The 26,150-nt window shown below is 42.4% G+C and overlaps 1 protein-coding gene across 2 annotated transcripts in view; it reads right to left on the reverse strand.

The window, feature by feature from the left end:
- Positions 1–26,150, reverse strand: part of LOC129823526 (cadherin-7-like) — a 128,945-nt gene that overhangs the window by 11,787 nt on the left and 91,008 nt on the right. For both annotated transcript variants that reach the window (XM_055882318.1, XM_055882317.1), the window contains exons 9-11: positions 24,950–25,071; positions 8,918–9,035; positions 8,311–8,562 (exon numbers count right to left, since the gene is read on the reverse strand). In XM_055882318.1, coding sequence (XP_055738293.1) covers positions 8,311–8,562; positions 8,918–9,035; positions 24,950–25,071 — 492 coding nt within the window. The remainder of the gene's footprint in view (positions 1–8,310; positions 8,563–8,917; positions 9,036–24,949; positions 25,072–26,150) is intronic.

A 26,150-nucleotide genomic window follows, 5' to 3' on the forward strand; every position in this document is an offset into this window, starting at 1 on the left:
AGTGAGTTCAAGACAACTAGGAACTCTGAAAAAAAACGAGCTCCGACTGGGAAAATACGGTTTGAACAGTCATCCATCTCGGAAATTCCAATTCGGGAACTCGGGCCTCTTTCTAGAGCTCTGACCTGAAGATCACTGATGTCATGATTCAACCTTGTTTTTTTCCCAGAGTTCCCAGTTGTCTTAAAAGCCCCATAAATCTAGAGAATTTGCCCAAAAGAAGAACCTGTGGCGCCACCTTCCTGTTTAAGTGAGCACAGCACAATGATGAGTCCAAAAATGTATTGTCTGCTGCTGTATACATTATGTAGTATGGCAATGAGATATGTATACTGTAGCTAAGAAAGTAATACTAAGTGTATGTTGTGCAGTAAGCTGTTAGTAGCCCATGTGCCTCACTTTAATAATTTGGTACCTTTTCCCCCCTCATAATTTCACCTACTGTTCTGACTTGGTGGTGCACATGTAGCCTATTGTCTGTTTTAGAGAAAATGTCATCATGGAATATTGTAAAAGCTTTCATTGTCTGATTATATTCACCTTTGTTTATCCTACGGTTCTGACTTAGTGTACAGAGAGAATACTGTAAAAAAGGCCCATGTTCTGAATTCTGTTGCTGTAAAAATAGTTATATTAGTTTGCTCATTAATGTCTTAATCATAATTACGGATTGCCTCTTATCTGTTCATCGTTCCCTTATGCCATAGTTCAAATCAAATCAATTGTCAGTAGAAACCACATTTGTTGAAGAAAGTCAGCCATATCCGCAATGTTTTTTTAAAGGTGGTAAATGAGGCTGAATGAACTGTTTGGCTGCCAGACAAAGCTCCGCTGATAGACAGGTGTAGCAGTGGTAAGGATTCACTCTATGGTGCTGAAGGGTAAGCTCTGCTGTTGGGACAGCTTTATGTAGGCCCTAACAGTTTGTGGGCAACATTTGTCACCGTTATAGTGCAATTCATGTATTGTTTAGTGTTGTGTTGTGTAGTGGATTTGCTGGCATGCATCTAAAAAATAATAATATTGTATTCGCCCCACCAAGATTTACATGCTAAAATCAACACTGCAAGAGAGCGACGATGTACTTCAGCTGAATGGGGGCCAACACTCACCGATCACCACGATGACAGTCTTTGTCAGCCAGAATGAAGGGAACAGATTGAGACACAGTCACTGTCATATATTATCTGTTACAGGCCACTGGTTTTGGGGAACTGGGTGTCTGACTGAGGCACCAAATATTGATACAGTTCTTGCTTCACTTTTAAATAAGACAATGGACAACGTCAGCCATTGACATTTCATTGGGCAATTCATTCAATAATAAATTACTTAATAATGGTCATCAATATGTTGGTTGCCTAAAAATGTCAGATGTGAATCTGCTGAGGTGTAATGGTAACTTTAATCTTTAAACCTTAAAAGTGACACTTTAGCCTCCCGGGTGGCGCAGTGGTCTAGGGCACTGCATCGCAGTGCTAACTGCGCCACCAGAGTCTCTAGGTTCGCCCCCAGGCTCTGTCGCAGACGGCCGCGACCGGGAGGTCCGTGGGGCGACGCACAATTGGGCTAGCGTCGTCCGGGTTAGGGAGGGTTTGGCCGGTAGGGATTCCCTTGTCTCATCGCACTCCAGCGACCCCTGTGGCGGGCTGGGCGCAGTGCGCGCTAACCAAGGGGGCCAGGTGCACGGTGTTTCCTCCGACACATTGGTGCGGCTGGCTTCCGGGTTGGAGGCGCGCTGTGTTAAAGAAGCAGTGCGGCTTTGTTGGGTTGTGCTTCGGAGGACGCATGGCTTTCGACCTTCGTCTCTCCCGAGCCCGTACGGGAGTTGTAGCGATGAGACAAGATAGTAATTACTAGCGATTGGATACCACGAAAATTGGGGAGAAAAGGGGATAAAATGTAAAAAAAATAAAATAAAAAATAAATAAAATAAGTGACACTTTACTTTCAAACAGTCCATAAATATTTTCCAATGGGGCTATACATTTGGGTGAGTTTTTTTTCTCATCTGAGTAGCCTCGTTTCACTGTCAAAAATAAAATTCAACCATTTAGTGTTCAGCAAAATAACAACACAATGTCAAATATAGGTAGCCTAGTCAAAGAATTAATATCCTGCAGGCTCATCCTGACATGACCCTCCAGTATGACAATGCCACCAGCCATACTGCTCGTTCTGTGCGTGATTTCCTGCAAAACAGGAATGTCAGTGTTCTGCCACGGCCAGCAAAGAGCCCGAATCTCAATCCCATTGAACACGTCTGGGACCTGTTGGATCAGAGGGTGAGGGCTAGGGCCATTCCCCCCCAGAACGGTCCGGGAACTTGCAGGTGCCTTGGTAGAAGAGTGGGGTAACATCTCACAGCAACAATTGGCAAATATGGTGCAGTCCATAAGGAGGAGATGCACTGCAGTTCTTAATGCAGCTGGTGGCCACCACAGATACTGACTGTTACTTTTGATTTTGACCCTCCCCCCTTTTTTCAGGGACACATTATTCCATTTCTGTTAGTCACATGTCTGTGGAACTTGTTCAGTTTGTTGTTCATACACATATTTACATGTTTAGTTTGCTGAACATAAACGCAGTTGACAGTAAGAAGAAGTTTCTTTTTTCCCGAGTTTATGTCAGATGACCTTACCTGTCCTCTCTATTTATGGTTGATCTATTTCTGGTTCCAGCGTTACGAGGTAGAGGGAACAATGGTGCAGTATTGTGACCGCACAGATACCTATGGAACAGCTGCTGTCAGACGGCCTCGATAGTACAGAAAAGAACAGAAACTCCAAGCTTGCCTCATTACAATTATTCAACCACATAAATGTGCTTTATTTAGTCTGCCCTACTGAACACAAACGAGTTGGGCCAGGTGGAATTAAAATGGCCATGAATCGGGACAAATGTGTTGAATGGAAATAAGAAAACAAAAAAATCTGAAATGCCACACTGCTTCAGTGGGGACAGCTTAGCTTGGGCCCTTGTGCTTCTCTCCCATTGTGACTCAGTGGAGACAGCTTACCATGGGGCCTTGTGCTTCTCTCCCAGTGTGACTCAGTGGGGACAGCTTAGCTTGGGCCCTTGTGCTTCTCTCCCATTGTGACTCAGTGGGGACAGCTTAGCTTGGGGCCTTGTGCTTCTCTCCCATTGTGACTCAGTGGGGACAGCTTAGCTTGGGCCCTTGTGCTTCTCTCCCATTGTGACTCAGTGGGGACAGCTTAGCTTGGGGCCTTGTGCTTCTCTCCCATTGTGACTCAGTGGGGACAGCTTAGCTTGGGCCCTTGTGCTTCTCTCCCATTGTGACTCAGTGGGGACAGCTTAGCTTGGGGCCTTGTGCTTCTCTCCCATTGTGACTCAGTGGGGACAGCTTAGCTTGGGCCCTTGTGCTTCTCTCCCATTGTGACTCAGTGGGGACAGCTTAGCTTGGGGCCTTGTGCTTCTCTCCCATTGTGACTCAGTGGGGACAGCTTAGCTTGGGGCCTTGTGCTTCTCTCCCATTGTGACTCAGTGGGGACAGCTTAGCTTGGGCCCTTGTGCTTCTCTCCCATTGTGACTCAGTGGGGACAGCTTAGCTTGGGCCCTTGTGCTTCTCTCCCATTGTGACTCAGTGGAGACAGCTTAGCATGGGGCCTTGTGCTTCTCTCCCAGTGTGACTCAGTGGGGACAGCTTAGCTTGGGCCCTTGTGCTTCTCTCCCATTGTGACTCAGTGGGGACAGCTTAGCTTGGGGCCTTGTGCTTCTCTCCCATTGTGACTCAGTGGGGACAGCTTAGCTTGGGCCCTTGTGCTTCTCTCCCATTGTGACTCAGTGGGGACAGCTTAGCTTGGGGCCTTGGGCTTCTCTCCCAGTGTGACTCAGTGGGGACAACTTAGCTTGGGGCCTTGTGCTTCTCTCCCAGTGTGACTCAGTGGGGACAGCTTAGCTTGGGGACTTTTGCTTCTCTCCCAGGGTGACTCAGTGGGGACAGCTTAGCTTGGGCCCTTGTGCTTCTCTCCCAGTGTGACTCAGTGGGGACAGCTTAGCTTGGGGCCTTGGGCTTCTCTCCCGGTGTGACTCAGTGGGGACAGCTTAGCTTGGGGCCTTGTTCTTCTCTCCCGGTGTGACTCAGTGGGGACAGCTTAGCTTGGGGTCTTAGGCTTCTCTCCCAGTGTGACTCAAGCACCATAAGTGACCAACCACAGTAAGTTCATCGGTAGTTAAATCGGTAGTTAAATCCCATCGGTAGTTCACTACTTTTGAAAAGAGCCCTATGGAGGTTGGTCAAAAGTAGTGCACTACAAAGGGAATAGGGTGCCATGTGAGACGCAGACCCAGTGCACCAGACAGGCAGGAAGCACTTTGGGTGTTTGAAGAACAAGTGGGAGAGGTCTTCAGAAATACAAGGATGCTGCCACACAATGTATTCTCCATGACAACAGGAGAGAACATTGAGGCCAAATCATGTAAAGACATCATATAACCATGCCTCATATATCTTTGGAAATCCAGGATGATCGTTAGAGATAGAAACTCATAAAGCATCTCTGAGTAGGAGAGGTGATCTTGGATCGTCCTTAAAATCTGATTCATTATGATCTAAAAGGCAAAACTGATCCTAGATCAGTTGACTATAGGAGGCCATAATATCTAGCGCTATCAACAGAAATATGTTGAGTCATTCTGTCTAACAGAGATGGTGTTAAGCAAAGAGATCATTGGGGGAAGTAATAACACAACTCCAGCTTAGAGGGACCTTCCACTCAAACCTCTTTTTTCTCTGGAGCCTGAGGTAACTGGAAAACGGACTGTTTCTATCTCCTCTCTCTCTCTCTCTAGTTCTCTCTATCCCCAAAATAATAATCACAAAGCAATCTGTTGATAGACACCTTAGGTGAAAGGGCCGAGAGAAAGAGACAGGGAGAGAGACAGAGAGACACAGAGAGAGAGAGAGAGAGAGAGAGAGAGAGAGAGAGAGAGAGAGAGAGAGAGAGAGAGAGAGAGAGAGAGAGAGAGAGAGAGAGAGAGGGTTGAAAAGAACAAAAGAGTATGGGGGAAAAGCCTGAACGTAGATGTTGTCTGAGGTTGAACTTGTTTGAAAACCATGTGAAGAATGAAGTACAAACTACACTGTCTTCCTACATCCCATATCTGCAAGATGCACGAGGAGCTCGGTTGGACCATGGCACCTCCCAACATAGAGTGTGACTGACAAACACATGGGAGAATTTCAGTGGAGAAAATAACCCTTATGCATGGCACAACATCGTTCCACACAACAACCTCTTCATAAGGCAGCCTGAGATGGAAATAGACTGGCTCTAACCAGAATAGAAAGAGGAGTGGGAGGCCCCGGTGCACAACTAGGCAAGAGGACAAGTACATTAGAGTGTCTAGTTTGAGAAACAGACGCCTCACAAATCCTCAACTGGCAGCTTCATTAAATAATACCCGCAAAACACGTCTCAACGTCAACAGTGAAGCGGCGACTCCGGGATGCTGGCCTTCTAGGCAGCTCCAGATACGCAAGTAGACTAAAGAAGACCAGTTTTATTGCTTCTTTAATCAACACAACAGTTTTCAGCTGTGCTAACATAATTGCAAAAGGTTTTTCTAATGACCAATTAGCCATTTAAAATGATAAACTTGGATTAGCTAACACAACGTGCCATTGGAACACAGGAGTGATGGTTGCTGATAATGGGCCTCTGTACACCTATGTAGATATTCCATGAAATAAATCTACCATTTCCAGCTACAATAGTCATTTACAACATTAACAATGTCTACACTGTATTTCTGATCAAGTTGATGTTATTTTAATGGACAACAAAATTTGCTTTTCTTTCAAAAACAAGGACATTCCTAAGTGACCTCAAACTTTTGAACGGTAGTGTATATTTTAGTTTTTGTTTGTGACAACCAGCAATTATCTAAACAACACAATCCCGCTCCCTCTCGCATGCCAAGCGAGCGATCTACCATTTGAGCTAATTCCCCAGTTCTACAGTGAAGTGGTTAATGCCTGATGTTATATAGTAAAGGTCTTAAGGCCTGATGTTCTATAGTAAAGTTCTTAAGGCCTGATGTTCTATAGTAAAGTTCTTAAGGCCTGATGTTCTACAGTAAAGGTCTTAAGGCCTGATGTTCTATAGTAAAGTTCTTAAGGCCTGATGTTCTATAGTAAAGTTCTTAAGGCCTGATGTTCTACAGTAAAGTTCTTAAGGCCTGATGTTCTATAGTAAAGTTCTTAAGGCCTGATGTTCTACAGTAAAGTTCTTAAGGCCTGATGTTCTATAGTGAAGTTCTTAAGGCCTGATGTTCTATAGTGAAGTTCTTAAGGCCTGATGTTCTACAGTGAAGTTCTTAAGGCCTGATGTTCTATAGTAAAGGTCTTAAGGCCTGACGTTCTATAGTAAAGGTCTTAAGGCCTGATGTTCTATAGTAAAGTTCTTAAGGCCTGATGTTCTATAGTAAAGTTCTTAAGGCCTGATGTTCTATAGTAAAGTTCTTAAGGCCTGATGTTCTACAGTGAAGTTCTTAAGGCCTGATGTTCTACAGTGAAGTTCTTAAGGCCTGATGTTCTACAGTAAAGTTCTTAAGGCCTGATGTTCTACAGTAAAGTTCTTAAGGCCTGATGTTCTACAGTAAAGTTCTTAAGGCCTGATGTTCTATAGTAAAGTTCTTAAGGCCTGATGTTCTATAGTAAAGTTCTTAAGGCCTGATGTTCTATAGTAAAGTTCTTAAGGCCTGATGTTCTATAGTAAAGTTCTTAAGGCCTGATGTTCTATAGTAAAGTTCTTAAGGCCTGATGTTCTACAGTAAAGTTCTTAAGGCCTGATGTTCTACAGTAAAGTTCTTAAGGCCTGATGTTCTACAGTAAACGTCTTAAGGCCTGATGTTCTATAGTAAAGTTCTTAAGGCCTGATGTTCTATAGTAAAGTTCTTAAGGCCTGATGTTCTACAGTGAAGTTCTTAAGGCCTGATGTTCTACAGTGAAGTTCTTAAGGCCTGATGTTCTATAGTAAAGTTCTTAAGGCCTGATGTTCTACAGTAAAGGTCTTAAGGCCTGATGTTCTATAGTAAAGTTCTTAAGGCCTGAATTTCTACAGTAAAGGTCTTAAGGCCTGATGTTCTATAGTAAAGTTCTTAAGGCCTGATGTTCTATAGTAAAGTTCTTAAGGCCTGATGTTCTACAGTAAAGGTCTTGAGGCCTGATGTTCTATAGTAAAGTTCTTAAGGCCTGATGTTCTATAGTAAAGTTCTTAAGGCCTGATGTTCTATAGTAAAGTTCTTAAGGCCTGATGTTCTACAGTAAAGTTCTTAAGGCCTGATGTTCTACAGTGAAGGTGTTTTTATTTATCTAGGCAAGTCAGTTAAGAACAAATTATTTTTTACTATGATGGCCTACCCTAGAAAACACTGGGCCAATTGTGCGACGCCCAATCACGGCCGGTTGTGATACAACCTGGAATCGAACAAGGGTCTGTAGAGATGTCTCTAGCACTGAGATGCAGTGCCTTAGACCGCTGTGCCACTCGGGAGCCCTAAAACAGTTTTGTCACAGCGCTGTGAGCAGGGTTCAAAACTGACTGAGGAAACCCGATTGGATTTCAAGTCTAACGCCTTAACCACTCCGCCATCGCAGCTTGCTCAGTTGTTAATGGCTGAGGTTCTGCAGGGAAGTTGTTCATGTGAAAACTCATTTGACTCTCTTGTAATGTTAGAAGATATGAGTTAATCTCGCAACTGTGATTGGTGAGACACAGCGTTCTACTCCAACAGTGTACATACTCAGTATTTTCTACTCCAACAGTGTACATACTCAGTATTTTCTAATCCAACAGTGTACATACTCAGTATTTTCTATTCCAACAGTGTACATACTCAGTATTTTCTATTCCAACAGTGTACATACTCAGTATTTTCTACTCCAACAGTGTACATACTCAGTATTTTCTACTATCCCTACCGGCCAAACCCTCCCTAACCCGGACGACGCTAAGCCAATTGTGCGTCGCCCCACGGACCTCCCGGTCGCGGCCGGCTGCGACAGAGCCTGGGCGCGAACCCAGAGACTCTGGTGGCGCAGCTAGCACTGCGATGCAGTGCTCTAGACCACTGCGCCACCCGGGAGGCCCCGTACTCAGTATTTTCTACTCCAACAGTGTACATACTCAGTATTTTCTACTCCAACAGTGTAAATACTCAGTATTTTCTACTCCAACAGTGTAAACTGTTGATGCAGTAAAACATCAGATATCAGTCAAGGGGCCACATGAAGGAGCTTGCAGGCCTGATGTGGCCCTGATGTGTTTTGGTAAAATGGCTTACCCAGTAGTGTGAGGATGCAGGCCAGGATGGCAATGAGGGCCCCGGTGCTGAGGCCCGCTGAGAGCATGGAGTTCTCACTCCCACATGACTGGGGGATCCCATCAGGGTCACAGTCACACACCCGGATGGACAGGGTGTTGGTGCTGCTGAGGGCGGGGCTCCCATTGTCCATGATGAGGACGGGGAGGCGGTACACGTTCTGGTGGCGGCGCTGGAAACCCCCTCGCTTGGTCAGCACAGAAGCGGTGTTGTCTCGGGGAGGGGGGAGGCATATCAATACACTGATAAAATTGTGTTCAGACAGTAATACTTGGTGGATTCCAACAAATCATGACAAACGTTAGCTGATATGGGGTTTACATAATGGAAAATAGACAATCAAGGCAAGGAAACCACAATATGGTTGTGGAGCTGCTCCTGCCTGGTGACTAAGCATTCATTTTGAATTGCTCCCTTATTTGTTTAGGCTGTCCTGCTGCCAACTATGCAAGTTTTGTCGGCCCAATATGACCATGTGTCTGGCCGGTTAGTGCTATCCGGGATCCTTGTGGCGTTTCTACCCTATACCCTAACCTTTACCCCTACCCATTCCGGGTCAGACACTTACCTTTGTTGTCTCTCAGGGTGAAGTTGAAATTCCCAGCAGCGTCAGCGGTCAGAGAGAAGAAGAAGCGGTGTCCACTCTGAGGCTGGTCTCGGTCAACAGCACTGATGGTCTCAATGACCTGTTGGGGACAGATGACCAAAGGTTACATTCAGTTCAGGTCAGTTCAGTTTATTGTCTTGCATTCTAGAGTAGGGTGTCTATATTATACCAGTCTCAGCAGGACTTGTATTTATCGACTGTCGAGAGCTGTCCCTTAAGGGTCATAGTGGGAGAAAAATGTCAGCACCCTCCTCTTTTTTTTCATCTGTTGCCTCAGATTTTCTATTTGTTCCCTCAATATAAAAATGTGGTCCCTCAGTATAAAAATGTGTTCCCTCAGTATAAAAATGTTCCCGGGCCTCCCGAGTGGAGTGCTAATGGCATCACTACAGACCCGGGTTCGATCCCGGGCTGTTTCACAGCCGGCCGTGATCAGGTGTCCCATAGGGTGGCGCACAATTGGCCAAGTGTCGTCCAGGTTAGGGGAGGGTTTGACTGGGGAAGCTTTACTTGGCTCATCATGCTCTAGTGACTCCTTGTGGTGGGCCGGACGCCTGCAGGCTGACCTCTGTCGTCAGTTGAACATTGTTCCTTCCGACACATTGGTGTAACTGGCTTCTGGGTTAAGCGGGCAGGTGTTAAGAAGCGCAGTTTGGCGGGTCATGTTTCGGAGGACGCATGACTCGACCTGCATCTCTCCCGAGCCCGTTGCAGCGATAAGACAAGATCGAAATCGGGGAGAAAAAAAAAATTATGTGTTCCCTCAAATGTTTTTATTAATTACCTCTATTCATTAATTTGTTCCTTTGGATCTCTCCTGCAGATTCGTGTGCATGTCTTTATCATGGATTGATCAGAGTTAATTGAATTCTACTTCAATCTGGGCATGAAATACAAAGATTTTCTTCGTTGTTTGAATATATTATTGAGATAACACCATTTATTTACAGAATATTTACTCCCTTTTCAGAACCATGGATGATATGGCTGACTTGATAAACCACAAATCAAATGTTAAGCTACTCCTGAATCCTGGTGGATTTGTGGAGCCTATTTGAGGATTAGCCTGGCTGTTTTTTTTTCTCCACCATGACCCCCAAAAGCGCTCCGTATAATATGAAAACCATACTGGACCACTGAGTGAAAAAGAAGATCCAAATCAACGATTTATTATACAAATGCACAGACAACATTTTCAGAGATGACAATAGGTCACACCAAGAGATAGAGTCATATACTGTGAAACACCAGCTATAACATCTGACATGACAATAAGGAACGTGATATTAGTGATACATCGAGAGGAAAGGCAGTACCACACTCAATATAGGGGCTGGGATAAATTTAGAAGACCGTTACACCACCTACAAAATCTCCATTGAACCCTCCTGCGTGTGCTCAGGATTTGCCTCTTACCAATATGATGACCCTTTCAACAATACGCATAATAATAACAATAGCATTGCGTTGGTATGTTTTTCATTAGGTTGATAATACAGTATCGTCAGTAGAACCTGGTTTTATATTTATATAATATGACTTGATTAAATCTGTGTGTATTGTAATTACGGGCTAGGTCTGCTGCAGAACAGCAAAAAGAGGAAGGCCCTATATTTTTTTGGCAAAGACTCCAACCACCCAAGTCATAGACTGTTCTCTCTAAAACCGCACAGCAAGCGGTACGAATGTAGCAAGTCTGGAACCAAGAGGACCCTGAACAGCTTCTACCGCCAAGCCATAAGATTGCTAAAAAGTTAGTCCATAGCGATTAGTTAACTATTTAACTATCTGCATTTACTCTCTTTGCACTAGATCTTTTAATTCATCAGAAATATTATCTATCATTTACCCCTATTATCTACATTATACTGCTGCTACTGTCTATTATCTATCCTTTACCCCTACCTACAGTATACTGCTGCTACTGTCTATTATCTATCCTGTTGTCTAGTCACTTTACCCCTACCTACAGTATACTGCTGCTGTGACAGGTTAAAGGAAATACTAATAGCCTGTTATACATTAAAAAGTATTAGTAAATTCATAGTATGTGAGGATCTTAAAACATCTAAGGTTAAGAAGATCATGCATTCAGTATTAGTTGATAGAGATTGATAACATTTATATAAATGTGTTAAAATCCGTCAAGCGAACAAAGGGTACGAATTGTGAGAGGAATGTGTAAACGTTATGTTGATTACTTTATGTTATCGTGGGTAAAAGTGTTAATCTGTGATCTACTAAATGCTTTTACTCTATGAGCCTGAGATCGATTGCTCTGGTCTCCACTGAAGGTCCCGGAGAAATCGTGGTCTTTTTCTAATTGCACTAAAGTTTTCATTGAAGAAACAATTCCGTATCACACTCGTGATTCTTTCTCCCCTTTTTCAGGGGTGTAACACTGCTACTGTCTATTATCTATCATTTACCCCTACCTACAGTATACTGCTGCTACTGTCTATTATCTATCCTTTACCCCAACCTACAGTATACTGCTGCTACTGTCTATTATCTATCCTTTACCCCTACCTACAGTATACTGCTGTTACTGTCTATTATCTATCATTTACCCCTACCTACAGTATACTGCTGCTACTGTCTATTATCTATCATTTACCCCTACCTACAGTATACTGCTGTTACTGTCTATTATCTATCATTTACCCCTACCTACAGTATACTGCTGCTACTGTCTATTATCTATCATTTACCCCTACCTACAGTATACTGCTGCTACTGTCTATTATCTATCATTTACCCCTACCTACAGTATACTGCTGCTACTGTCTATTATTTATCATTTACCCCTACCTACAGTATACTGCTGTTACTGTCTATTATCTATCATTTACCCCTACCTACAGTATACTGCTGCTACTGTCTATTATCTATCATTTACCCCTACCTACAGTATACTGCTGCTACTGTCTATTATCTATCCTTTACCCCTACCTACAGTATACCACTGTTACTGTCTATTATCTATCCTGTTGTCTAGTCACTTTACCCCTACCTACAGTATGCTGCTGTTACTGTCTATTATCTATCCTTTAACCCTACCTACAGTATGCTGCTGCTACTGTCTATTATCTATCCTGTTGTCTAGTCACTTTACCCCTACCTACAGTATGCTGCTGCTACTGTCTATTATCTATCCTTTACCCCTACCTACAGTATACTGCTGTTACTGTCTGTTATCTATCCTTTACCCCTACCTACAGTATACTGCTGTTACTGTCTGTTATCTATCCTTTACCCCTACCTACAGTATAGTGCTGCTACTGTCTATTATCTATCCTGTTGCCTAGTCACTTTATCCCTACATATATGCACATACATTGCCTCCAAAAAGTATTCATACCCATTGATTTATTTCACATTTTGTTGTGTTACGGTCTGAATTCAAAATGGATTAAATCTTTTTTTTTTCTCTCACCCAGATGGGTAGATACACACAATACCCCATAATGACAAAGTGAAAACATGTTTTTAGAAATGTTTGCACATTTATTTCATATGAAATATAGAAATATCTAATTTACATAAGTATTAACACACCTGAGTCAATACTTTGTAGAAGCACTTTCGGCAGTGACTACAGCTTAGTCTTTCTCGGTAAGTTTCTTCGAGATTTCCACACCTGGATTGTGCAACATTTGCCCGTTATTCTTTTCAAAATTATTAAAGTTCTGACAAATTGGTTGTTGATCCTAGACAACCATTTTCAAGTCTTGCCATAGATTTTCAAGTATTTTTAAGTCAAAACTGTAACTCGGCCACTCAGGAACATTCACCATCTTCTTGGTAAGCAATATGGACTTTGTGTTTTAGGTTATTGTCCTGCTGCAAGGTGAATTCATCTCCCAGTGTCTGGTGGAAAGCAGATTGAACCAGGTTTTTCTTTAGGATGTTGCATGTATTAGCTCCATTCTGTTTGTTTTTTTATCCTGAAAAACTCCCTAGTCCTTAACGATTACAAGCATACCTATAACATGATGCAGCCACCACTATGCTTGAAAATATACAGAGTAGTATTCAGTAATGTGTTGTATTGGATTTTTTAAATTCTGTACAGGCTTCCTTTTTGTCACTCTGTCAATTAGGTTCGTATTGTGGAGTAACTACAATGTTGTTGATTCATCCTCAGTTTTCTCCCATCACAGCCATTAAACTCTGTAACTGTTTTAAAGTCATCATTGGCCTCATTGTGAAATCCCTGAGTGCTTTCCTTCCTCTCCGGCTACTGAGTTAAGGAAGGATGCCTGTATCTTTGTAGTGACTGGGTGTATTGATTTTTGTAATTTTTATTTTATTTAACCTGTATTTAACTAGGCAAGTCAGTTAAGAACAAATTTCTTATTTTACAATGATGGCCTACCCCGGTCAAACCCTAACGACACTGAGCCAATTGTACATCGCCCTGTGGGACTCACGATCACAGCTGGTTGTGATACAGCCTGGAATTGGACATGGGTCTGTAGTGACACCTCTAGTACTGAGATGCAGTGCCTTAGACCGCAGCACCACTCGGGAGCTCCGAGTTGATACACTATCCAAAGTATAATTATTAACGATATTTTTTTACCCATCTACCAATAGTTGCACTTCGTTGTGAGGCATTGGAAAAACCTCCCTGGTCTTTGTGGTTGAATCTGTGTTTGAAATTCACTGCTCGACCGAGGGACCTTACAGACAATTGTATGTGTGGGGTACAGAGATGAGGAAGTCATTCACACAGGTGAGTCCATGCAACTTATTATGTGACTTGTTTAAGCAAATATTTTACTCCTGAACTTATTTAGGTTCCCCATAAGAAAACGGGTTGAATACTTATTGACTCAAGACATTTCAGCTTTTTATTTTTTATTAAGTATAAAAATGTCCAAAAACATAATTCCACTTTGACATTATGAGCTATTATGTGCAGGCAGTGACAAAAAAAATCTAAATGTATTAAATTTTAAATTCAGGCTGTAACAAAACAAAAATGTTAAAAAGGCAAGGGGTGTGAATACTTTCTGAAATCCCTGAATCTACCTCAATTACCTCGTACCCCTGCACATCGACTCGGTACTGGTATCCTGTGTATATAGCCAAGTTATCATTACTAATTGTGTATATATTCCTTGGTGTTATTGTTTGTCTATGATTACAAACATTTTCACTCTGCATTGTTGGGAAGGGCCCGGAAGTAAGCAATTCACTGTTAGTCTACACCTGCTGTTTATGAAGCATGTGACAAATAACATTTGATTTGAAATAGATTAAAAAACATAAGAGTGTGAATTCTATTATTATATCACCTTGAAATGATCTCAAAAACAGCATCAAATCAGTTCCAAACCAAATGGCAAAGGGTTTTAGCCAAATAACTACACACACACACAGACACACGCACACACACACAGAAATCAGTACACACAATGTTTGCCTTGGACAATTTAAGCATTAAAGTGGAAAAGCCATTCCCGGGCTGGCTTACGATTTATGACACACATGAAAAAAAAAACACACCATTTAAAAGTGCTGTGTTTAAAAGATGATTATCAGTGGAGGCCCCATCAGGTGGCGCCATAAGAAGATTCCCCCCGGCCCGACGCTCTGCGGTGGCCTAATCCCTCTAGCTTTGGCTGGGTAAAACACCGGCCGTGCCGAGCCCTGCCCTCGTGAAGAGCAAGTCAGCACAAAACTCAACATGAGAAAATCTCCTGGAAACTGGAAATGCACCACCATGCCAACAGGGCTTATGTCCCAAATGGGACCCTCTTCCCTATATACTGCACTACTTTTGACCAGAGCCCTATGGCAGCCTATTCCCTATATAGTGCACTAGTTTTGACCAGAGCCTTATGGCACCCTATTCCCTATATAGTGCACTAGTTTTGACCAGAGCCTTATGGCACCCTCTTCCCTATATAGTGCACTACTTTTGACCAGGACCCTATGACACCCTATTCCCTATATACTGAATAGGATTCCATTTGGGATGCAGCCTGGGAGTGAGTAAAGCAACAACAACTGTATTTTTCCGGTGATAAATTGACATAAATCCCCAAATATGCTACCTTGTCCGTGCGAGGATTTAAAGTTTAAACCCCACGTGATTATCTGGATGGATTTAGTGTCTTATTTGTATAGGTAGCTCAATATGTGTTGTCTCGTCTCACTTAACAGTGAGTGAATATTTGGCACAGGACTTTGAGAGGGTTAAAGGCTTTTAGGATCATCAAATAAATAATGTATAAATAAACAGTTTATTTTATATAAGTGTTATTTACGTGTTTGGTTTATTTTCTGTTTGTTTTATTTTCTGTTTGAACTATTTATGAGCACATTTTCTGCTTTGGTACCAACACTTTACATGTTGCGTTTATATTTTTGTTCAGTATATTGCTATGAGGACAGGGTTCAAAAACGATGTCATGGGTCAAGTAGCCCACAGGGAGATAGATATGTCAAATATAGATGATATAATATACACTTGGAACATAGCATGCTTTACCCATATATACTGTATTGTTCACCCTTTCAAGATCATGCTATTTCCCCAAAAAATAGCATGATTGACTGAAAAGTGCCCATGGTTAATGGTACTATAGGTATATTATAGATACACTATATATACTGTATATATATACAAAAGTATGGGGACACCGCTTCAAATTAATGGATTCGGCTATTTCAGCCACAAACGTTGCTGATAAGTGTATAACATTGAGCAGACAAACATGCAATCTCCATAGACAAACATTGTCAGTAGAATGGCCTTACTGAAGAGCTCAGTGACTTTTAACGTGGCACCGTCATAGGATGTCACCTTTCCAACAAGTCAGTTCGTAAAAATTTCTGCCCTACTAGAGCTGCCACGGTCAACATCTAGGAGCAACAACGGCTCAGCCGCAAAGTGGTAGGCCACACAAGCTCACAGAACGGGACCACCGAGTGCTGAAGCCCGTAGAGTGTAGAAATCGTCTTTCCTCGGTTGCAACATTCACTACCGAGTTCCAAACTGCCTCTGGAATCAATGTCAGCACAAGAACTGTTAGTCTGGAGCTTCACGAAATGGGTTTCCATGGCCAAGCAGTCGCACACAAGCCTAAGATTACCATGCGCAATGCCAAGCGTCAGCTGGAGTGGTGTAAAGCTCGCCGCCACTGGACTCAGTGGAAACACATTCTCTGGAGGGATGAGTCACGCTTCACTATCTGGCAGTCCGACGGAGGAATGTCGGTTTAGCGGTGCCAAGAGAACACTACCTGCCCCAATGCATAGTTCCAAATGTAGAGTTTGGTGGAGGAGGAATAACGGTCTTAACGCTACAGCATACAATGTCATTCTAGAATCGTCCGTCTGGAATCGGGGGAAGGCCCTTTCCTGTTTCAGCATGGCAATAACCCTGTGCACAAAGCGAGGTCCATACAGAAATGCAGGTCGAGATCGGTGTGGATGAACTTGACTGGCCTGAACAGAGCCCTGACCTCAACCCTATCGAACACCGACTGCGAGCCAGGCCTAATCGCCCAACATCAGAGCCCGACCTCACTAATGCTCTTGTTTGCTGAATGGAAGCAAGTCTCCGCAGCAATGTTCCAACACCTAGTGGACACCTTCCCAGAACCAGTATCCATATACTTTTGATCGTGTTGTGTATATTGCAGTTGTATTATTATATCGGTTATCTGTAATAACAAGCTGTAACCTTTTTCATCTGCCCTTTTTAACACTGTTATCCGTCGCTCCGTGGAAGCCCCCCCTAGAGAACGTGCAGCCAGCTAGAAATGCTACACATGTACGAAAAGGCTGGGCACAGACGACACTTCAGACCCGTCACGCTACAGTGGGTCTACTTGGTAGCCAGCCAGCTACTATTCAAATCTTATACCAGCCATTTAGGAAGGCAGCAGCCATATGGAAAAAGACATACATTCAAATAATATCTTTGACAAGTGCTGGACCGACATATAACGGTCCACTCCTATGGGATTTAGCATTATAATTCTTCTTCATCATCTGCCATTACAGCACAGGTCTTTGTGTGAAAAACACTGGCAGTCAAAATCTGCCCTGGACGACACATCGTAACCAATAATGGGATGACAGTTGGAAAAATGGCCGAATCAAGGGCACCTGAACAATAGAACAGGTACCCTGAGATAGAAAACAGAAGGCAGAGCGAGACAAACTACATGAATAACCCCATTGCAGGTGTGTGTTGCCGATGGGACTCAGGGACTGACGCTTACACACCCGCCATCTGTTTAGCATTGCGACGGCTGGAGTGGAAACCTTTTGGGGTTTAGGAAATTAATACATTTGGCTTGTTCATTATTGCTTTGCTTTTGTAAGCAAAACTCCAGGGAGGAGGATGGGTCATGTAAGGATAGTGCCACTAACAATGAACAACAAGGAACAGCTATGGGTAATCCCTTGTATTAACTCTTCTTCAAAAGGCAAACATTTTAGTTTACCTTTATTTAACTTGGCAAATCGGTTAAGAACAAATTCTTATTTACAATGACGGCCTACCCCGGCCAAACCTGGACGACGCTGGGCCAATTGTGCGCCGCCCCATGAACATTTAATAAACATGAAAGTGATGGCAAGATGTTATTGATTTAAAAATTTGCTTTAAAAAATGCCATTGCAGATTTTGATTATTTCTATCTTAATTGTGTGGATCGATGGTGGTAAAGTTATCCTTAATTTACTGAAAATATCCTATCGGACAGAAAGAGACACACCTTCCAAACCAAAAACCTAAATCTAAGGGTTTGTGTTTCTTCTAGTTTCTTATCATCTCATTCAAACCATACAGCCGACATGCAAGCTTTGACGTAAACGATTAGCGACTACCTTTCCATAGTGTATCTTTAAGTTCATAATGAGCGATAAACAGTCATTTAAGGTTCCAAAGAGACTGAAACTGGCACACAAATTACACGAAGGGAAAACCGACCATAGGGCAAACAACCATTTATGTTTGCTTTGCTGTCACAATGGTAAGGGCTTTTACTAAATTAAAATGTGTCTTTAGCACATACTTATTTAGCATACATTGGAAGTCACACTTCCTTTCACAATGCCTATTTTAATTGAAACAATCATGGTAACTATTTAAACTGAAAAGTTATCAAGTCATAACAGATGACACAAAATGTGATTTACAAAAAAGTACAATGCTCTTATGTTTTGATATTTAAATAACTTTTTCCTCCAGCTGTATTTTTGAATAAGAAAGCAGTTCTTGGGGATATGGGGCAATAACTAAGAAAGAGACTAATATGAGTATTATCCTGGTTACGTTATGGTACTTGTATTGAGAGGTGTTATGCTCATATTTGTTAAAAACATTTGTCCCAGGTTCTGGAGTAAATTGTAATATGGGAAAAAAAATCAAATGTTCAAACTTGTAGGTCTATATGTTCCCAAGTGTTTAGTTTCATTAGGAACACGGTTGGGGCATATGTTATTTTATTTGTATTCATTTATTTATTTAACTAGGTAAGTCAGTTTAAGAACACTTTCTTATTTTGATTAAATTCCATATGCTTGATAAAACGAAGTACTTAGGAGTATGTACCAGTGTGCAGATTTATTTTTGTTCTCGGTTCTAGTAATTGCTATTTTCTTCTAATATAGGAAAAAGTCAAAAATGTGACAACCAGCCTCAGTCTCCCCTACCGCTGACCATTGCAACCGGTCATTACCATTTGTAACAACAAAACATGCCTGCTTGATTGTAATCCCCTTCCAGTTTAGACCCCTGCCCTACAAAACAGTTCCCTGTTGACGGGTTGAAGTACACCACCCACCCCTTCTTTAGCGTCCCCCCCGCCAGCTGAGCGCCCAGGCTACACAATCAAAGGTCCAGACTACCCAATCAAAGAGAAACCTCTAAGAACTTAAAAATAAGAACACACATTTCTCAAAAATCTATTAACTATTTTGTTTGTGATTGTGGCCACTTCAACAACCCTAAAGGTCTCAGAGGTTTTGATTATATTTCCCCTTATGCTCAGTCTTCCCACTGTCTCTCTCAAAGGGCCAGTATGTTGTTTCTAAGGCCTTAATGGTAGCTGTTTGACATTTATTCATGTTATTATTGGTAATGAATGCTACTCTCTTTCACACAAGGGTAACGGTAGCACTCCCGTGGTCACAGACTTTCCACATAAGGGAGAGAGAAGAATGCAAACAATGGTCTCACTCTCTCACACACGCACGCACGCACGCACGCACGCACGCACGCACGCACGCACGCACACACACACACACACACACACACACACACAAACACACACACACACACACACACACACACACACACACACACACACAGTCTTCAAGCCCTCTTTGTGGCAGCTTAGTCAATCAGGGACACAATCAAGTTGTTTGTTTTTACAGGATTGGCCTTCTCGTCCAATTACAATCAGGTATTGGCAGTGAATGCCGAACTCACAGGAGTCTAAGGCACTGTTGACGTTGGTTTTGTAAATATTATATACAGTGGAAGTCGGAAGTTTACATACAATTATGTTGGAGTCAGATGTGTGTATTGCTGTGATACTTTGTTGTGTTATATACTAATGCACTGTTGGAGCTCGGATTTTAAACAAGATTTAACCATGGTGAACATACATCTTGCCAATGCAAAACCAAAAAAAGTGTACTTTTATGTCATATGCGTAAGTTACAGTTTTGATATTCTTTGCTACTCCTTATCTGATGAGGGTCTATTGAGATTAGGTTTCTTCTCAAGGTAGTGCAGGAATCCACTTCATTCATTTGGGAGAAGGTGTATGTATGTAGGCTAGGTTTTTTTTTTTCATGTTGTTTTGCTCAGTGTCTCTCAGTGCTGCAAACAGGGACTCCTTTGAGTTGTTTAAGTGGCACAGCCTCGGGATGACAATGATTTTCACAAGTTACCGCTGTTGACAGATTTTAAATTACATAACGCATGACGACAGTTATTAAAATGTCCTCTCGGCCACAATTCCCCCCCAAAATGTGTTCTACTTCTAGATGATATACAGGTGGTGTTCAGCCAGGAGGGCTGGTTTCAGATCTGTTTTTGCTGTATAGCCAACTCATATATTTGTTGTCACACTATGACAACTCCAAGTTTGGCATGTCAACTCCAAGTTTGGCATGTCAACTCCAAGTTTGGCATGTCAACTCCAAGTTTGGCATTACAATTACCACATCAGCTGGCTATACAGCACAAACATATTGAAGGCCAGAGTAATATTCAGGTACTCTACAGTATATGTGAACATTTTTGGAGCTCAAATCAGTCTAACCTTTATAGAGATAATATGAGCATTTTGACAACTATCATTAGCACAATGATTTGGAAGTCCGTGGGATCAACAAGCTGATCTGAACGATAATTAGAAATCGTTCCGGAAACTACCTTCAACTTCCTTTAAAAAGAGAGACATACAAATGGTATCCATGAGTTGATCTGACTCTGGGTTACAAACAAAAATGGCTTAATTGACAAAATCTCAAACTATATAATACATAGTTATTCCATAGGAGATTGAATACCATTAACTATATAGGGCTCCCGCGTGGCGCAGCGGTCTAAGGCACTGCATCTCCGTGATTGAGGCGTCACTACAGACTACAGACACAACTGGCTGTGATTGGGAGACACATAGGGGCGGTGCACAATTGGCCCAGAGTCGTCCAGGTTTGGCCGGTGTAGGCCGTCATTGTAAATAAGAATGTTCTAAACTGACTTGCCTAGTTAAATAAAAAATTGTATATAGTTAATCCATATGAGATTGAATACCACAATCTATATAGTTATTCCATATAAGATTTAATACCAATAACTATATAATAGGATTTCCTGTTATAAACCTCTTGCCTGATCTCCCAGACGATGTCACTAGCCTTTTCCCTGCCTGTACTGTTGCCTTGTTGGACCTCCTGTGTATGACCTTCTGCCTGCCCCTGGACCCAGCTACCTGCCTCCTCCTGTGTATGACCTTCTGCCTGCCCCTGGACCCTAGCTACCTGCCTCCTGTATATGACCTTCTACCTGCCCCTGGACCCAGCTACCTGCCTCCTCCTATGTATGACCTTCTGCCTGCCCCTGGACCCAGCTACCTGCCTCCTCCTGTGTATGACCTTCTGCCTGCCCCTGGACCCTAGCTACCTGCCTCCTCCTGTGTATGACCTTCTGCCTGCCCCTGGACCCAGCTACCTGCCTCCTCCTGTGTATGACCTTCTGCCTGCCCCTGGACCCAGCTACCTGCCTCCTCCTGTGTTCCTTTGCAAATAAACACCTGCTGCGCCCTGCACTTGGAACCAGCTCTCTGTCTCCCATCGTGTTCATTACAATACTATATAGTTATTCCATATGAGATTAGAATACCACTAACTATATAATATATAGTTATTCCATATGAGATGGAATACCACTAACTATATAATATATAGTTATTCCATATGAGATGGAATACCATTAACTATGTAATATATAGTTATTCCATATGAGATTGAAATACCATTAACTATATAATATATAGTTATTCCATATGAGATGGAATACCACTAACTACATAATATATAGTTATTCCATATGAGATGGAATACCACTAACTATATAATATATAGTTATTCCGTATGAGATGGAATACCACTAACTATATAATATATAGTTATTCCATATGAGATGGAATACCACTAACTATATAATATATAGTTATTCCATATGATATTGAAATACCCCTAACTACAGTATATAATATAGAGTTATCATAAAGGAGATATAACTTCTCTGTCTTACCATCTGTGTCTCTACAGGCAGTGGGGCACGTAAGCTAAATCAAGACAAACATTTAAATTAGTCTAACGTGCATATACAGTACATATTGGACATAGGTCTGTATAATTAAGCAATAAGGCACGAGGAGGTGTGGTATATGGCCAATATACCACAGCTAAGAGCTGTTCTTACGCACGACTCAACTCGGAGTGCCTGGACACAGCCCTTAGCCGTTGTATATTAGCCATATACCCCCCCCCCCCCCAAGCGCATTATTGCTATTATAAACTGGTTACCAACGTAATTAGAGCTGTAAAAATAACTGTTTTGTCATACCCGTGATATACCACAGCTGTCAGCAAATCAGCATTCAGGGCTCAAACTACCCAGTTCCCGTGTGGTGCAGCGGACCCTGGTTCGATCCCGGGCTGTATCACAACTGGCCGTGATAGTGAGTCCCATAGGGCGGCGCACAATTGGCCCAGCATTGTTCTGGTTAGGGTAGGCCGTCATTGTAAATAAGAATTTGTTCTTAACTGACTTGCCTAGTTAAATAAATATAATACTATGTAATATATAGTTATCTTAAAGGAGATGCTATCTCCTCGGCCATACCATCTGTATCTCTACAGGCAGTGGGCCATGAGGAAGAGAAGGGTCCATTCATGTGTATAATCGCCTCATTGGAAGCGCATGAGGGCCTTGAACTCAGCCATTACATAAAAAGACAATATTCTAATGTCAAAGGTCACCAAAGGACACACAGGTCCATCAGGCCGTGTATCCCTGTTAACCTGATTGGGCTTAATTGCACTCATTCAGAGAGCACCACATATTTAATACGGCTATCATCTCCGACTATAATTATGGCGGGCGGTGGTGTGTGAAGCTATTGTATTTCAATGGATTGCTTGAAGAGATTCTTGGGTATGGGGTATGTCAATGTGGTGTGACCAATTCACTGGTATTGTTTTTTGTTGTTGTGAGGACTTAATGATGCCATTTTCACAACTCAAAAAAGGTGTAATGTCACACACGCACACACACACACCACAGCTGTGCTCCCACTCTACAGAGACAGAGAATGGATGCATAAGTAAACGTGTGGTCTCAGCTTGGCTGGTTGGCTGCCGTGGCGAGCTGACACCGAGTACTTGACACCACGCCACGTTTTCACACAAACCAATTTCATGCCACAATCCCCCCACAGTCCTGTTTTGCATCCCCCTATAAAACCTTTTCCACATGACAGCACAACGCTTTGATCCCCTGATTAGGCACCTGCTATGGAGATCCATGTGACGCCTCTAACTACCTTCACCTGACCGCTGCTGTTTTATACAATTGGCTATGAGACAATTATGGCGCAGAAAATCTTTTTCCACCTCAAAATTTTGCCCAATTATTGATATGCCTAATTATCAGTGCTGGGGAAGCTAATCCCAAAATATAATTTACCAAGCTACCAATTATTTTACACTGGAAAAAGTCGACCTACACTAAAGCTACCCTTAGAAAAATATAGCTTACTTAACTGAAGTTACTTTGAAAAAGTAGTTCACTACATCCATACTACTTTGTTAAAAAAGTATCACATGTAAATCTGAAATGTCATAAACTACAAATTGCAAGAATAGATCACTTCAGGAAATTATTGCCTACTTCTTTTTGCAAAAAACAGTAGTGTGTAGTTCCAGTAGTTAGCCTCACCGCTACATGGTAAAACAGTAGTGTGTAGTTCCAGTAGTTAACTACACCGCTACATGGTAAAACAGTAGTGTGTAGTTCCAGTAGTTAGCTACACGGCTACATAGTAAAACAGTAGTGTGTAGTTCCAGTAGTTAGCTACACCGCTACATGGTAAAACAGTAGTGTGTAGTTCCAGTAGTTAGCTACACCGCTACATAGTAAAACAGTAGTGTGTAGTTCCAGTAGTTAGCTACACCGCTACATGGTAAAACAGTAGTGTGTAGTTCCAGTAGTTAGCTACATGGTAAAACAGTAGTGTGTAGTTCCAGTAGTTAGCTACACCGCTACATGGTAAAATAGTAGTGTGTAGTTCCAGTAGTTAGCTACACGGCTACATGGTAAAACAGTAGTGTGTAGTTCCAACAGTTAGCGACACCGCTACATGGTGAAACAGAAGTGTGTAGTTCCAGTAGTTAGCTACACCGCTACATGGTAAAACAGTAGTGTGTAGTTCCAGTAGTTAGCTACACCGCTACATGGTAAAACAGTAGTGTGTAGTTCCAGTAGTTAGCTACACGGCTACATGGTAAAACAGTAGTGTGTAGTTCCAGTAGTTAGCTACACCGCTACATGGTAAAACAGTAGTGTGTAGTTCCAGTAGTTAGCTACACCGCTACATGGTAAAACAGTAGTGTGTAGTTACAGTAGTTAGCTACACCGCTACATGGTAAAACAGTAGTGTGTAGTTCCAGTAGTTAGCTACACCGCTACATGGTAAAACAGTAGTGTGTAGTTCCAGTAGTTAGCTACACCGCTACATGGTAAAACAGTAGTGTGTAGTTCCAACAGTTAGCTACACCGCTACATGGTAAAACAGTAGTGTGTAGTTCCAGTAGTTAGCTACACCGCTGCATGGTAAAACAGTAGTGTGTAATTCCAACAGTTAGCTACACCGCTACATGGTAAAATAGTAGTGTGTAGTTCCAACAGTTAGCTACACCGCTACATGGTGAAACAGTAGTGTGTAATTCCAACAGTTAGCTACACCGCTACATGGTAAAATAGTAGTGTGTAGTTCCAACAGTTAGCTACACCGCTACATGGTGAAACAGTAGTGTGCAATTCCAACAGTTAGCTACGCCGCTACATGGTAAAACAGTAGTGTGTAATTCCAACAGTTAGCTACACTACTACATGACAAAGAAAGGAATTAACTACTGAAAACACTACCAATTTTTGAATTTGGTTCTACCACCAATATATCGCAAAATGTTCTTAAATTACTAGTTTAACTACATCTAGTTCACTACTCCCCAACACTGCTAATTATTCATTTGTTTTAATTGCAACAATGATATCCAATATAATAGTTTTATCCAATATAACAGCGCTACCAAAATCATATAATCTTTGAACTCTGGATCCGAACATTCAATTGTGTCATCCCATTCTAACGTACTGTGTATGGCCCTCAGTCTTCCATTACCAATAGGAGCTTTTAAATTAATCATAAGATGTTGACATACTTGTCCAGGTCTGGCACTCTCACAAAGGTAGGTCTCGTACTCGATGGCGAAGACAGGCGCGTTGTCATTGATGTCCGTCACAGTGATCAGAACGACACCCTTTCCCACTTGCAATGGGTCCACTGGAAGAAGAAAAAAGAAACAAGTGGTCAAAGATAAGCATAACCAAATTCCCTGGTCTATAAGCATGTATCAATTCAATTTTAAAAATATATATATATTAAAAAATGCATGTATCTGGCAGTGGAGGCTCCTCAGAGGAGGAAGGGGAGGACCATCCTCCTCTGTGAAATTTCATAAAAAATGTAAATAGTGAAACATTAAAAAAGTATTTTTAGTAGTAAAACTATACTAAATATATTCATATGTCACCAAATACCTGATTAAAATACACTTTTTTTGCAACGAAGGTCAACAGTAAGTTCAACAGCACTGTCTGGGGCATGTTATGCCCCACAACATCAAGTTCCTTTAACTGATTTCACCACACACCTGTATTAGCGTGTCTTAAAATAACTTCATGGAGCTACACAGACAAGTTTAGAGACTTGAACAAAAATGCTCTAACAATTAGCATTTGAAGACAGTGGCCACGTAAACAAAAACCAAAGCATGGGTTGCTACATTACCTTGTCCATAGACTGCTTACAGGGTAAGAAAAACAATATCTAAAATGTGGTGAAATATCCCTTTAAGAAAACATTCAGAAAACAGACTGTGTAGGACGTCTGGAAGACTGGGGGTGTCTGGAAGACTGGGGGCGTCTGGAAGACTGGGGGTGTCTGGAAGACTGGGGGTGTCTGGAAGACTGGGGGCGTCTGGAAGACTGGGGACGTCTGGAAGACTGGGGGCGTCTGGAAGACTGGGGGCGTCTGGAAGACTGGGGGCGTCTGGAAGACTGGGGGCGTCTGGAAGACTGGGGGCGTCTGGAAGACTGGGGGCGTCTGGAAGACTGGGGGCGTCTGGAAGACTGGGGGCGTCTGGAAGACTGGGGGCGTCTGGAAGACTGGGGGCGTCTGGAAGACTGGGGACGTCTGGAAGACTGGGGGCGTCTGGAAGACTGGGGGCGTCTGGAAGACTGGGGGTGTCTGGAAGTGTTCTTATTTGGAGTCGGGGCTCGACAACAACTCTGTGGTCTTCACTGAGCGACTCGGCATGCTCAGACGATGTTCGCTTTTTAACAAGCTAATTTTGTCTTTTT

This window comes from Salvelinus fontinalis, chromosome 26 (genome assembly GCF_029448725.1).
Source record: "Salvelinus fontinalis isolate EN_2023a chromosome 26, ASM2944872v1, whole genome shotgun sequence".
Lineage (NCBI taxonomy): Eukaryota > Metazoa > Chordata > Actinopteri > Salmoniformes > Salmonidae > Salvelinus > Salvelinus fontinalis.